Below are 15083 nucleotides of genomic sequence, written 5' to 3'. Positions count from 1 at the left end.
ACAACGGTGAAGTCAACGGCCTTTCAGTATCCATCAGTATCATCTTTATTTCTATCTATTGATCAAAAAGTATGTTACGGTATTGGTAATTAGGGTTTCTACTAGGTTTGTAAAACCTTAATTGTGAATTTTATTTGATGTTTATATTATTGTTCACAATTTGTGTACATTTTCCTGAACTGGTAATTTGCACAGAGTAATGATGCAGCTTGTTTTTTGTTCATTTAAATTGTGAGCACTAGTTGAATTTCTCACTTGTATTTTTAATGACTGTGGTTATGATTTTTATTGACACTTTGTTGCTATTTCTTTGTTTGTATATTTTGTTTATTGTTTACTTAGATATACAATTTTGAATTTTGACGAGGACAATCATGACATAGATCCTTGTCAGCACAAAATGTACATCATCATTACATTGCAGCTTTTACAGTAACTGCATAACTTGACCTTCCCACCACATATTTTTACCAAATTCTGTGGATGGCTTGTACTTGGGGTAAGAAAGAAACCTATTGATCTTGGGGTCAAAAGGTCAATGGTCAAGTTCACTGAATGAAGGAAAATAATGCTTTCTGCACAATAACTTACCTTATCCACCATCTACAGTTACCAAACTTTGTTTTTAACATGTATTCTTTGTAATGAAAACTCCTATTCAGTTTGGAGTCAAAAGGTCATTGGTCAGGCTCACTGTTTATTACTGAGAGATGATCTTTAGTTATGCCATATTGTAGATGGCTTCCAATCATGTTGATTATGTGGCCAATATGTTAAAGGTCAAGACAAGGTCAAGACTGAAAGAATAAAAATGGTAATAATGCCACATAATTGTGGATGGCTTGCACTTAGAGTAAGAACAAAGACTGTAGATTTTGGGGTCAGAGATCAATGCCACTGCTAAGAAAAATGGTGTCATTAACAATAATGTCAGTTTTACATCTCAGATCAGTACCAGACACTGTAGGGGTTTTCCCAGGTTCTTCCTCCACCATTAATAATGGCCACCATGCATAGCCTATTGTGTGCTGAAAAATGGCATTAAAACCCACAGCAACAACAACAACCAGACACTGTAACTTACCATTAGAACAAACCTACTGATCTGGAATCTTAAAGTTAAAAAAAATCAAAGTAAATCTGACTGAAAGAAGAAAAGTTGTTTCTGCACAGATATTTATGTGGTCTGTACAGGAAACTATTAAGCATGGTGCAGATGTGCTGTTCATGTAGCTTGTGTTCAAAATTTTCCAGGACAACATTGAAAATGATTATTTTATGCCGTATGTACTTATGTAGAAGTCAAGTCAAAATGCAAGCAACAATGATCCTTATCTACCCTCACATAATGCTCCTGCCAATCAGGGTCTATGTTGTTTTGTTCTACTGGTTACTCCTAACAAACTGTGCAGACCCAGATTTTCTGGTGCATTATATGATGGTAGATCTGGGTCTGTGCAGTTTGCACTTGGACTCATAAGCAAGTATATATATTGTAATTTAATTCCATTTAAAATATTGTCTCTTTTTTTTACTGTCATAGAAATGTGCAGTTTTTTTTTGTGTATCCCATTATCTAAAGCTAGAATGATTAGAATGTACATGGTTTCTAGTACTATGGAAAAGTTTGGAAGGAATATAGATGAGCAAAGTCCAGGTTTGAGCAATAGTGACATCCTGTGTCTCCATCTAAAACATCTTTGTAGGGGGATATACTTTGATGGTACATCCCTCTTCGAAGATTCTTGGAGACACCACCATCACATCACATCCAGGAAGATAAAGATGGAGAATTGGTTTGTGTCAGATGCATCCATGCTACATTCATCCCAAGCATTCCTGATGTTGCAAATGAGGAAATTGTTCTGGAGATGACTGGACAGTTGTTAGCTTCAGGGGAGTTTTATCCTTCAATTGGTTGCATCTTTCCAGTACAGACTAGATTAACAGGAGAGTGAGTTTCTCCCAATATTTGGCAGTCCAGCTGGCATAACTCATTTGTATGCCAGAGCATAGCCGTGAATTTGTGAATCTCAGTATTTTAATTGTGATATTGGCCTCACTGATATGTTTTAGCAGCCTGCATGGTTTCCTTATACCATTTTGGTTGTGGACCAGCCAGTCCATAAATAATGACTGGTGATTAGAAGTTAGTTTTTTTGATAGCCTTGGCATATATCAGCAGACCATCTTGTTTTATACTGATTTGTTTGAGGACTGGTACAACCGGTCCATCTGTTTCACTTTCCAGCCAACTGTCGAACTGGAAAAGTCTTCTTCATTAAACCACTTGACATAGCTTGATCAAAGTTGATGGTGTCCTGGAATTCGGAATCTTTCAAATTATGGCAGTCCACCATCAAATATGGTCACTGCTGCTGAAAATAGAAAAACCTTTAAAACACTTCTCAGAATCCACTTAACTGAAACTTTCATGTTTATTTATCTCAAAAAGAGTTCTGTATAATTTGACCACATTGACTAAAAGTATCTTGGCACAAAGATCTTTCATATTTGTGTAAGGGATGCTGGTCCATCATCAGATATGGACACCATTACTAACAACAAAAAACCGTTGAACAACTTGATCAACAAATTTGAACAAACTTGAAAGAAAGCATCCTGGCGTACAGGCCTTTCAAATAGTTGACAAATGATGTTAATGTGCCATCAAGTATGGGTGAACATGCAAAAAATAGAGAAACCTTGTATCCTAAAAATTGTTTTTATAACATATGTCAGATCATGACATGTCACATGATTTGTGTCTTCCAAACCCCCCCCCCCAAATAACACAATTTAATATCAGTAATATGTTTTATCTGCTACTTTAGCACTGTTTTTCTTTTCTAGGACCCCAAGTCCCCAGTCCAAGTTAAATATTGCACCCCATGATTACTAATTGGAGATAGGGATGTCAGAATTTTAGGACACTTCTACTAAGTACCCATCGATCCTAATGATTGGTTCCGGTTATCAGATCAAAGGGAAATTGTATAAAATGTGAACCTGAACTGTTTTATTATAGGTTCATACATGCCAACCCCCAAGAGAGGTATAAGCGTAATCATTACTAATATAAGTGACAGAAAAGTGTAATCTGAGCATAAAAGAGCAATCTCTATATTACATGCCATAATTACAGAAAACTGAACGTTTTGCTCAGCAGTTAAAATTAATGTCATGAATTGGCTAAATCCATGTGGATTAGTAGTTAGTACAAGAGTATAGGCACAAAACAAATTTATCAATTATTTATGCATGACACTCATTTTATTAGTCTACATATCTATGGTAACTTTCACAAATGGTCCATAAATGATGAATTCTCTATTACATAACTTGAATTTTTTCAAAATTTGTAAAGTGCTATTGATTTGTCCTTTTCTGGATATAACATGTTTTTGAGCTTAACAAAATCCATCTCCTGTAACATTTTTCAGTCATATAACATCCATGAATCACATCGATAAAGCATGTTTCTCTTATTATCTAGTGCCATTTTTTTCTAATTAGACTGGTCCGCTATGTATGTTTGTATCAAAATTGAATGAATCTGTGAAACATGGTTTCACGTTCAGGTAACCTGTCTGTTTTCTTGGAACTGATTCATGTACAATTACTATAAATAGAAAATAAGGAAACTAGAAGGAGGTCTAAGAATGAATAAATGGATAGATCCTGGAACTGTAATTGTTATTCATTGTCTTGCTTGGATACATCCTGGAACTGTAATTGTTATTCATTGTCTTGCTTGGATACATCCTGGAACTGTACTTGTTATTCATTGTCTTGCTTGGATACATCCTGGAACTAATTGTTATTTAATGTCTTGCTTGGATAGATCCTGGAACTGTAATTGTTATTCAGTGTCTTGCTCGGATAGATCCTGGAACTAATTGTTATTTAATGTCTTGCTTGGATACATCCTGGAACTGTAATTGTTATTCATTGTCTTGCATGGATAGATCCTGGAACTGTAATTGTTATTCAGTGTCTTGCTTGGATAGATCCTGAAACTAATTGTTATTTAATGTCATGCTTGGATACATCCTGGAACTGTAATTGTTATTCATTGTCTTGCTTGGATAGATCCTGGAACTGTAATTGTTATTCATTGTCTTGCTTGGATAGATCCTGGAACTGTAATTATTATTAAGTGTCTTGCTTGGATACATCCTGGAACTGTAATTGTTATTCAGTGTCTTGCTTGGATACATCCTGGAACTGTAATTGTTATTCAGTGTCTTGCTTGGATACATCCTGGAACTAATTGTTTTTTAATGTCTTGCTTGGATACATCCTGGAACTGTAATTGTTATTCATTGTATTGCTTGGATAGATCCTGGAACTAATTGTTATTTAATGTCTTGCTTGGATAGATCCTGGAACTGTAATTGTTATTCAGTGTCTTGCTTGGAAAAAATCCTGGAACTGTAATTGTTATTCAGTGTCTTGCTTGGATAGATCCTGGAACTGTAGTTGTTATTCAATGTTTTGCTTGGATAGATCCTGGAACTATAATTGTTATTCAGTGTCTTGCTTGCTCCAGTTGACTTTGATCGGAACTTGAAAACATGTTTTTTTCTTCAATTTTATTTTATAATTTTTTAATAAATTGTACCCGATTTTGCCCATTTTAATTACCTGGGTTATCCTCAACTGGTCAGTATCTGGGTACCCTTTGACATCTAGTCCTATAACCAAAAAGAACATGATCCCAGCATATTTTCTTATTTTCATTGTCATCATACATAATACCTTCCACTTTTTTTAATTGGACTATATACATATACACATGTATGAAGATCGTGCATGCAAATTTGTTATGTCTTTGTTACCAGTCTTCTACCTTTTTGTGTTGTTTGAGTGTTTCTCTCCCATCTTTGCACTACTTGAATGTTTTTATGTGGTCCTTTTGATTATCTTGAAGATTTGTTTACACCTTGCTCAGCAGGCGGTGCTTCTTTTCATTGTTAACCCTTCTTAGTAACTGGTGTTCAGGTATTATGCTAGTATCTGGGAACTTGTCTCAGAGTCTGCCAGGCATCAGAAGGGGTACTCAGGCCACTGTCGTATGCCTCTAGCTATTAGGTTCACTTTAGCCTGCCCTCCTTAGACTCTGGTGTGACCCAAGTGGAGATATTAAATCGGACCTGCATCAGCAACCCTGGTGATGATCACCTCCTATGCCAGTCTCATTTGAGCTGCCTCCTTCAGTCTCGTGAGGTAGGAATCATTGTCTCTAGAGGCACTTCAGTACTTGCAGAAGACTGTGGCAATAACATCAAGTCATGTGCATGCTATTTTAATTGCGCTGTCTGCAGAGTGCAACTCCTGCAGGAGTACTGGATCACAGCAAGAACTTTCTGAGGGTTGCACCACACCACTTGAGGCAGAGATAGTCTTTGGAGGTCTCATCCAAACATATCTCTGTAGCATTGCATGATTTGAGGGACCAGCAATGCCAGTTCCTGGACATTATTCCAGACTCATTGACACCAGTCAGTCAGCATGCACACTCTGACCGACCATAGTGACCCCCTCAAAAGTTCATTAGAAGGGATCAGCCTCAGCAGACAAACAATCAGACCCAGTCCAGTTCTGCCTTGTACCCATTTTACTAGACAAAGCAGTTAAAGAAGCCAAGAGAGGAAGCCTTTTGACTCCTCCTCTTCCGTAGTGAAGGAGGTAGTCAACCCTAGGAAGTTGCAACGTCTTCTGCAGCATTTTTCTCTTCCCAGCCTCAACTAGCCCTCATTTTGGAGGCTTGATTGGACATCACTCTAAAGCTGGGCTACTAGCATTGCTTCTGGGAACATCCTTCTCTATCATGGATCCTCATTTACTTTCACCAGTCCAGACTGGTTCATCTAAGGGAAGGAGTGCATGCCCTAGTGTAAAACAGTCAACATGGTGGAAATGATCAAATTCCAGTATTTTATTCCAGGACCATTTTTGGTCTGGATATAGGCTGAAAGTTTGAACTCATCATTGATCTTCTGATCTTGAAGAAGAACACTTCAAGATGGAAACAACTGCCTTGGTCAGGAACACCATTAGGCTGTCTCCATAGATCTGCAGGATGCATGCCTTCACGTTCCCATCTTCTCACATCACAAGAAATGCTTCTGGTTTTGTCTTGGCAGGGGGTGGTATTTCAATTTCGGGCTGTTCAGTTCAGCCTTGCTTCCACTCACAGAGCCCTTGCCAGGGTGATGAAGTAATAGAAGGCCATGTTAATTCTTTAGGGATTCCCATCATCCAGTGTTTCGATGACTGGTTGGTGCACAATGTGCTCAGAGATAAATTATCCATGATTTGAATTGACTTTGAAAGAAAGATGTATTGCTGTCATTTCAAACAGTATAGCAAACTGGCACAGACTGGAAATCCAGCCAGTGTGTTTGTCAATGGAACTGAACAAATTCAAGATTTAATCAAGCAAGTCCCATGACAGTTTTGGACTTGTAAAGCCTGAGTGTACAAAATAGCATATGCATGATGCTAGCCAGTAGAAAGTCCCTAAAGTTGAGTGATGCTTTACCAATGCGTAGTGAGGGAAGCAGGGCACGTTGAATATCAACTTGGTTCATATTTCATTGCAACTTTAAATATGTGTTCTTGCTTACTCATGAGATTCTCTCGAATAATTAATGCACTTGCAGTACTTGGGGGTCATGGGTTTTACTTGGATCAGAGGTTGTTTCTTACATATTTTTAACACATTTTGCTCTGTGTTATACAGGAATGCTCACATATTTGTGGGATCAATTTGTTCCAGACAAGTGACTCTTAAAGCTTACTTGTCCTGCAGAACTTATCATTTATTCATGCGTTTGAGTAACATAGAACATTATCATTTCTCCATGGGTTTAAGTAACATAGAACATTATCATTTATTCATGGGTTTAAGTAACATAGAACATGATCTTTCTCCATGGGTTTAAGTAACATAGAACATTATCATTTCTTTATGGGTTTAAGTAACATAGAACATTATCATTTCTCCATGGGTTTAAGTAACATAGAACATTATCATTTCTCCATGGGTTTAAGTAACATAGAACATTATCATTTATCCATGGGTTTAAGTAACATAGAACATTATCATTTCTCCATGGGTTTAAGTAACATAGAACATTATCATTTCTCCATGGGTTTAAGTAACATAGAACATTCAGATACTTGTTGAAGTGGTTGATTTCTTTTCATTTTTTACTGAAAAGCTTTAATTAATGATAACAACTTATTGTATTTTCCTTTTTTCTACTGCTAGTATTACAATTCAGTAGCTGATTTATGAAGACATATAATCCTTTTATAATATAAGTTTATCTTAACTGGTTCTGTAGCTTGTGTGGTATGAAATAACCCTACCCTTCTCCTATAAATAAAATATTGAAACTATATCTGTATCTTTGTGTGAATGTGTGTGTATTTATATATATATATATATATATATATATATATATATATATATATATATATAGCATGTTATTCCATGGAAAAATGCTATTAATAAGATGCTAACATGAACATCATTTATTGTTAAGATATTTTCTGCAAAGCCAACAAAGGCCTACTTGATATGCTAATTTGTTATGCACACCAGAACATTAAAGGCCTGCTTGATATGCATATTTATGCACACCAAAATCATTAAAGGCCTACTTGATATGCATATTGAGTATGCACACCAAAATCGTTAAAGGCCTGCTTGATATGCATATTTAGTATGCACACCAAAATCATTAAAGGCCTACTTGATATGCATATTTAGTATGCACACCAAAATCATTAAAGGCCTACTTGATATGCATATTTAGTATGCACACCAAAATCATTAAAGGCCTACTTGATATGCATATTTAGTATGCACACCAAAATCATTAAAGGCCTACTTGATATGCATATTTAGTATGCACACCAAAATCATTAAAGGCCTACTTGATATGCATATTTAGTATGCACACCAAAATCATTAAAGACCTACTTGATATGTATATTTAGTATGCACAGCAAAATCTACAAAGACCTACTTAATGTACACATTTAGTATGCATCACAAAATCTACAAAGGTCTACTTGATATCATCGTTGCTAGCCAAGGTTCTGATATTTTAACAGATGATATGGTGTTTCAGTGAGTTGCACTAGCGACAGTTATTGGATTTCATGCATGTCTAATATCCAGTGGCATGTAACAGCGGTGCATTGTACATCTGCCGAAAGTGATGGAGCAAATTGACTTCAAAAGGATACATTCATTATAAGTCTAATATTGAAAGACTGACTACATACCAGAAGGAGCCATTACATATGTATTTGAGGGAAAGGATGTATTTGTGCAAACATGGACTGGCAGTGGAAAATTGCATATTTATGAGTCCATTCCAGTTGTGTGCACCCTTTGTCTCGATTATGGAGGATCAAATGTACAATTCTGGTAGGTCTTTGTTGGTTTTGCTATGCATGCTAAAGTGCATATCAAGTCATCTTCACTAGCCAAAGTTCTGATATGTTAACCTATCTACACCTTGGTGGATTGATCCAATATTTCATTACTTTTGGGTCTGTGAATTTCATTAGATGCAGTGGCAAGCCAGAATTTGAACAACTTGATTTTTATTGGATGTGGTGGCTCATCGCTGCAATTAGTATGCACATCAAAACCAATAAAGACCTATTTGATATGCACATTTAGTATGCACAAACACAATGAACAAAGGCCTACTTGATATGCACATATAGGCCTACTTGATATGCACATATAGTATCTTTCTCAGACTAAACGAATGTTTTATAATATAGCATTATCATGTACAGCAATATCATCACAGGTGTGAGTTTATTGGCTAATTTTTTGTTATAATTAGTCTAGGTATGAACACTTAGTAGAGTAATGGTGCCAGGGTCTCTACACAGAGTCCAGTGACCTCAATGATCATTAGTTCTTTGTCTCTACAGAGTCCATTGACCTCATTGATCTTTAGTTCCAAGGTGTCTACATAGTCCATTGACCTCATTGATCTTTAGTTCCAAGGTGTCTACATAGTCCATTGACCTCATTGATCTTTAGTTCTTTGTCTCTACATAGTCCATTGACCTCATTGATTTTTAGTTCTTTGTCTCTACATAGTCCATTGACCTCATTGATCTTTAGTTCTTTGTCTCTACATAGTCCATTGACCTCATTGATCTTTAGATCTTTGTCTCTACAGAGTCCATTGACCTCATTGATCTTTAGTTCCAAGGTGTCTACATAGTCCATTGACCTCATTGATCTTTAGTTCCAAGGTGTCTACATAGTCCATTGACCTCATTGATCTTTAGTTCTTTGTCTCTACATAGTCCATTGACCTCATTGATCTTTAGTTCTTTGTCTCTACATAGTCCATTGACCTCATTGATCTTTAGTTCCAAGGTCTCTACACAGCCCATTGACCTCAACGATCTTTAGTTCTTTGGGGGGCCCCGAGTGGCCGAGTGGTCTAAAGCGCTCTCCGTTACGGATCATTGCCATCTCACCTCTGTCTGCGTGGGTTCGAGTCCAAGGCTCGGCTAGCGTGGGTACGTGGGAAAGCCTGCCAGTAGCTTCTTGTGGGTCGGTGGTTCTTCCCTGGGTTTTTCAGGGTTCTTCCTCCACCATTAATACTGGCCGCCATGTATAGCCTATCGTGTGCTGAAAAATGGCGTTAAACCCTACAACAACAACAACAACAACTTTAGTTCTTTGTCTCTAGAGTCCAATGACCTCGTTGATCTTTAGCGCAATATGTACATCCAGCAGGTACAAAACCCATGCATTCCAAATCCCTTGCTCAGAATTTCCTCTTCACTTTGCTGTGAAGTAGTATAATTTTCTTCCTTCAAATATACTTTCACAGGATCTCCTATTTCTTTGGAAAGAGGTGTCCATGGCCTACCTTTTCTTGTATCATCTTTAAGTCTCCCTTCATCACTAAAATGTTTCACTCATCATATATATATATATATATATATATATATAGGCAAATTTTAAGTCATTAGCTAGGAAGCTTTTGGATTTGTTCTAGAACCTTTTTTATCAGTCATTGTGCTCCGATCTTTTTTTATAGATAGTATGTCCTATAGGAGTACTGCAACACAGAGTTTCTCCCCTCCCACAAAGCAAAGCAAATCAATATCATCACAAGATTCAGATGAACTTGAAGAAGAAGAAGAAATGTCCACTGTTCTAGAGGCTTCTGGCAGGTAAATGTTACTTTTACTGCTACTAACACCATTACTACTTCTACTGGCAAAAGGTAGTGACAGTAGTAGAATTTTAAAAAAAAAACTTGCAGAATTATTTTGGTTTACAAGCTGTAATTATTTTGTCAAGCTCATGTAAGTGGGAGAGCAAGACATGTCAGTCACAGTTCCACCTGAGTTGTCATCTATGTTGTTACCTTTGTTGTCATCTGTGTCTTCAGCAATTTGTTATTAAGTTTCTGATTAAAGACTGTCATTTGCCTATACATGTATTTTCCAAACCCCTTGATGGATCCTGGTCATGCACAAGATAAGTCATTATAAAGCTAAAATAATTCATTTAGGGGTCATGGTCACAGTCATAGAAGATCTGCAATTAGGATCTGGTGAGATATACTTTAATTTGCTTATATTTACTAAAACCTATGATCGATTCTGTTCATACTTATGCATGAATTATTATGAAGTTAAAATACTATAGACTTCTCTCAGTAACATATTTTCTCACCATATTGACCTTGAGGTCAAGGTCTTGGTCATAGACTATTTGTGGTAAGGTGAAGTTTTTCATTTTCTTATGTTACCTAAACCCATAGACAGTTTCTTACATCAGATATAAGCATTATAAGCAAAGAAGATTCATTTTCTGACACACCTTTACCTCTTTAACTTTGGGGTCAAGGTCACTGTCATAAAATATTGTCAAGGTTTTGATTTAAGTTTTATTCACTTTTATTTCCTAAACCCCTTGATAGTATGCAAGTTCATACTTGCATGAATCATTATAAAGCAAAGGTAGTTTCATCTGCAACAAACTTGTGTAACCTTTTGGCAGTAGGGACATCAAGGTCATATTGTATATCAATACTTCAGCATATGCTTCACATGTGAGCCCTGTCCTTGTTCTGAGTTAATTCATATTCTATAAATTTGAAAATTATGTTTTGTTTTTTTCCATTATGTGCAAAACTCTTCAATCAGTGTATAATTCATTGATGAATTAATTCATCCATGTGTATATTCTATCACTCTAACATCCATTCATTCATACAGCCTCATTTGTATTCCTATAAGTGCCATCCCACATAAAATAAAATTTGTTCATTGTCAAAGGGAGATAATTTCTATGATAGTATGTTGGATGCAAATTAGTTTTTACTCAGAGTTACAGATACAGCTCTGTTAGATTTGTAGAGACTGGATTTATGAGGCTTTTCAACAGTTAATCATGCCTACTCGCACATTAGATTTGTAGAGACTGGATTTATGAGGCTTTTCCACAGTTAATCATGCCTACTCACACATTAGATTTGTAGAGACTGGATTTATGAGGCTTTTCCACAGTTAGTCATGCCTACTCACACATTAGATTTGTAGAGACTGGATTTGTGAGGCTTTTCCACAGTTAATTATGCCTACTCACACATTAGATTTGTAGACACTGGATTTATGAGGCTTTTCAACAGCTAATCATTCCTACTCACACATTAGATTTGTAGACACTGGATTTATGAGGCTTTTCAACAGCTAATCATTCCTACTCACACATTAGATTTGTAGAGACTGGATTTGTGAGGCTTTTCCACAGCTAATCATTCCTACTCACACATTAAATTTGTAGAGACTGGATTTACGAGGCCTTTCCACAGCTAATCATGCCTACTCACACATTAGATTTGTAGAGGCTGGATTTATGAGGCTTTTCCACAGCTAATCATGCCTAATCACACATTAAATTTGTAGAGACTGGATTTATGAGGCTTTTCCACAGCTAATCATGACTACTCATACATTAAATTTGTAGAGACTGAATTTATGAGGCCTTTCCACAGCTAATCATGCCTACTCACACATTAGATTTGTAGAGACTGGATTTGTGAGGCTTTTCCACAGCTAATCATTCCTACTCACACATTAAATTTGCAGAGACTGGATTTATGAGGCCTTTCCACAGGTAATCATGCCTAATCACACATTAAATTTGTAGAGACTGGATTTATGAGGCTTTTCAACAGCTAATCATTCCTACTCACACATTAGATTTGTAGACACTGGATTTATGAGGCTTTTCAACAGCTAATCATGCATACTCACATTCTTGAAGGAGTTTACTTTTAAATGTGGATTTCATTTTTAGCCCATGACAAAATTTTGTTACAAATTACAGGTTGAATGATGACTACAGTCTTCTGTCTGAACGAGTTGAGCAGCATGAGACAAGGCAGACGGAACTTAGACACTATGTTCAGATAGTAAGATGGTCACTGTTCATTTGAGTGTATCATTTCTGACTGGTATTGTGTTGTGATAGAATCATTTAAGGCTCTGTTTTTAAAGCTACAGTTTAGTTGCAGTTATCCATAATTATAAATAGGTTTATGTTAACCACCGAATGTAGTGTTATATAGTACAAGACATACTGGTCTTGTATGCGCATTTACTCATTTTAATGAAATAAAAATTGTTGTTTTAAAAATTAATATTAATTTTGTTTAACCAAACTTTATTCAGTCCTGATTATTGAATGTTTTGCACCTTAAGTGTCATCAAGAAGCTTCAGACTCATATGATTAATCACTATGAACTTGTACACTGGTGGCCATGTACTAAACTGTATCAAGAAAAGAGTATGTCAGGTCTAATGGTCACAATATAGGGTAGCACAGATATTTTCATCAACATGCATAGCTTTCATTGTGACATCACAGCATGTGACATTCAGTCTGGATTGGACTGGATCACATTTATATTTTGTTGTTGTTGTTGTTGTTGTGGGGTTTAACGCCATTTTTCAGCACACGATAGGCTATACATGGTGGCCAGTATTAATGGTGGAGGAAGAACCCGGGAAAATCCCGGAAAGAACCACTGACCCACGAGAAGCTACTGGCAAGCTTTCTCACATACCCACATTGGCTGAATCCGTGACTCGAACCCACATGGACAGAGGTGAGATGGCAGTGATCTGTAACAGAGAGCACTTTAGACCACTCGGCCACTCGGGGCCCCCCATTTATATTTTTGTCAACATTCGTAGCTTTCATTGTCACAGCATGTGACATTCAATCTGGATTGGACTGGATCACATATTTTCATCAACATGCGTAGCTTTCATTGTCACATCACAGCATGTGACATTCAATCTGGATTGGACTGGATTACATTTATATTTTCATCAACATGCGTAGCTTTCATTGTCACATCACAGCATGTGACATTCAATCTGGATTGGACTGGATCACATTTATATTTTCATCAACATGCGTAGCTTTCATTGTCACATCACAGCATGTGACATTCAATCTGGATTGGACTGGATTACATTTATATTTTGGTTGATCTTGTCCAAAATATCCATTTACTTTAACATTTATTTTGCTGTATGTACTTTTCCTGGCACATAAAAAATGACTTTCTAAAGGTTTATATATGTACAAGGATCCAAATAAAGTGAATAATTGTAGTTTAAAAGGTTTGTAAAATCAAATTTTAAAAGATGACACCCATTACTGAAATAATCGGTGTTGCATGCCTGCATGACCTGTGTGACTTTTACTATAGGCAAAGACAATTATCCTGAGGTATGAAAGCTGGTGTTATAATTGGTCATACTGTAGACAAAACCATAAAAAATAGGCTAAATTATAGATTTGAATCATCATCAATAATGCAAGTTGACAGCCAAGGAACTAAACTCAGGAGAAAGAGTGTCTGTGAGACACACATCCGCACACTGAACTATTTTTTCCCACCCAACTCCAAAAATCTGTTGCTCATGGGTAAAATGCCAGATCATAAGAATAGATGCAGATGTGGGGCCAAATTTAGTTGCATATTTCAATTTGTTTTTCATGCTTAGTAAGTTAAAGGATGAGAATGTCAGTAGTTTCCACATTATGACCCAGGAGCTATGTCATATCTGCAGACCACCCCCAATTATATCCAAGGTTTGAATTCTTTACCAGAAACAATATAGGAGTTGTTATGCAACCTTTTGCATTCATGCACAGGTGTTATTACATCATTCCAGGGGGCCCCGAGTGGCCGAGTGGTCTAAAGTGCTCTCTGTTACAGATCACTGCCATCTCACCTCTGTCCATGTGGGTTCGAGTCACGGATTCAGCCAATGTGGATATGTGAGAAAGCTTGCCATTAGCTTCTCGTGGGTCGGTGGTTCTTTCCGGGGTTTTCCTGGGTTCTTCCTCTGCCATTAATACTAGCTGCCATGTATAGCCTATCGTGTACTGAAAAATGGCGTTAAACCCAACAACAACAACATCAACAACAGCAACATCATTCCAGGGTCCCCTGGCGGCTGAGTGGTCTAAAGTTCTTACCTTTACCAATCACTGTCATCTCACCTATGTGCAGGGGGATCGAGTCTTGGGCTTGGCCAGTGTGGGTATGTGAGAAAGCTTGCCAGCAGCTTCCCATGGGTCAATGGTTCTTACCGGGTCTTTCCCATGTTCTTCATCCACCAGTTAAACTGACCGCCATGTATAGCACAACATGTGCTGAAAAATGATGTTAAGCCCTAAATAACAACGATTATATCAGTTCACCTTTTCTTATTCAAAATATGTTAGGCAAATTATTACTGCAACACAAATCCAACCCTCCCAGGTTAAAACAATTTAACTAAAAAGCTAGAAGTTGTCAGTCCACATACATGGCAGTTAGAGTGATCTCCACTTGATGCCTGGATTGGTGCCAAATCCTGTGAAATTGCCAGTTACTACTTTCACTTGTGCAGTGTAGCTTGCTCTCTACAGACACGACTTGTAAAATCCATACAAGCAGTGTAGCACGCTCTCTACAGACACGACTTGTAAAATCCATACAAGCAG

General features: G+C 37.0%; 1 protein-coding gene across 1 annotated transcript in view; it reads left to right on the top strand.

Annotated features, from left to right (window-relative positions):
- Positions 1-15083, top strand: part of LOC149798624 (uncharacterized) — a 143299-nt gene that overhangs the window by 95736 nt on the left and 32480 nt on the right. Inside the window, exons 19-20 of the mRNA XM_089957456.1 lie at positions 10101-10236; positions 12404-12488. Of these exons, the coding sequence (XP_089813582.1) occupies positions 10101-10236; positions 12404-12488 (221 nt within the window). The remainder of the gene's footprint in view (positions 1-10100; positions 10237-12403; positions 12489-15083) is intronic.

This window comes from Sinohyriopsis cumingii, chromosome 5 (assembly GCF_028554795.1).
Source record: "Sinohyriopsis cumingii isolate HCF-2022 chromosome 5, ASM2855479v2, whole genome shotgun sequence".
Lineage (NCBI taxonomy): Eukaryota > Metazoa > Mollusca > Bivalvia > Unionida > Unionidae > Sinohyriopsis > Sinohyriopsis cumingii.
This window is presented reverse-complemented; position numbering and strand designations above follow the sequence as displayed.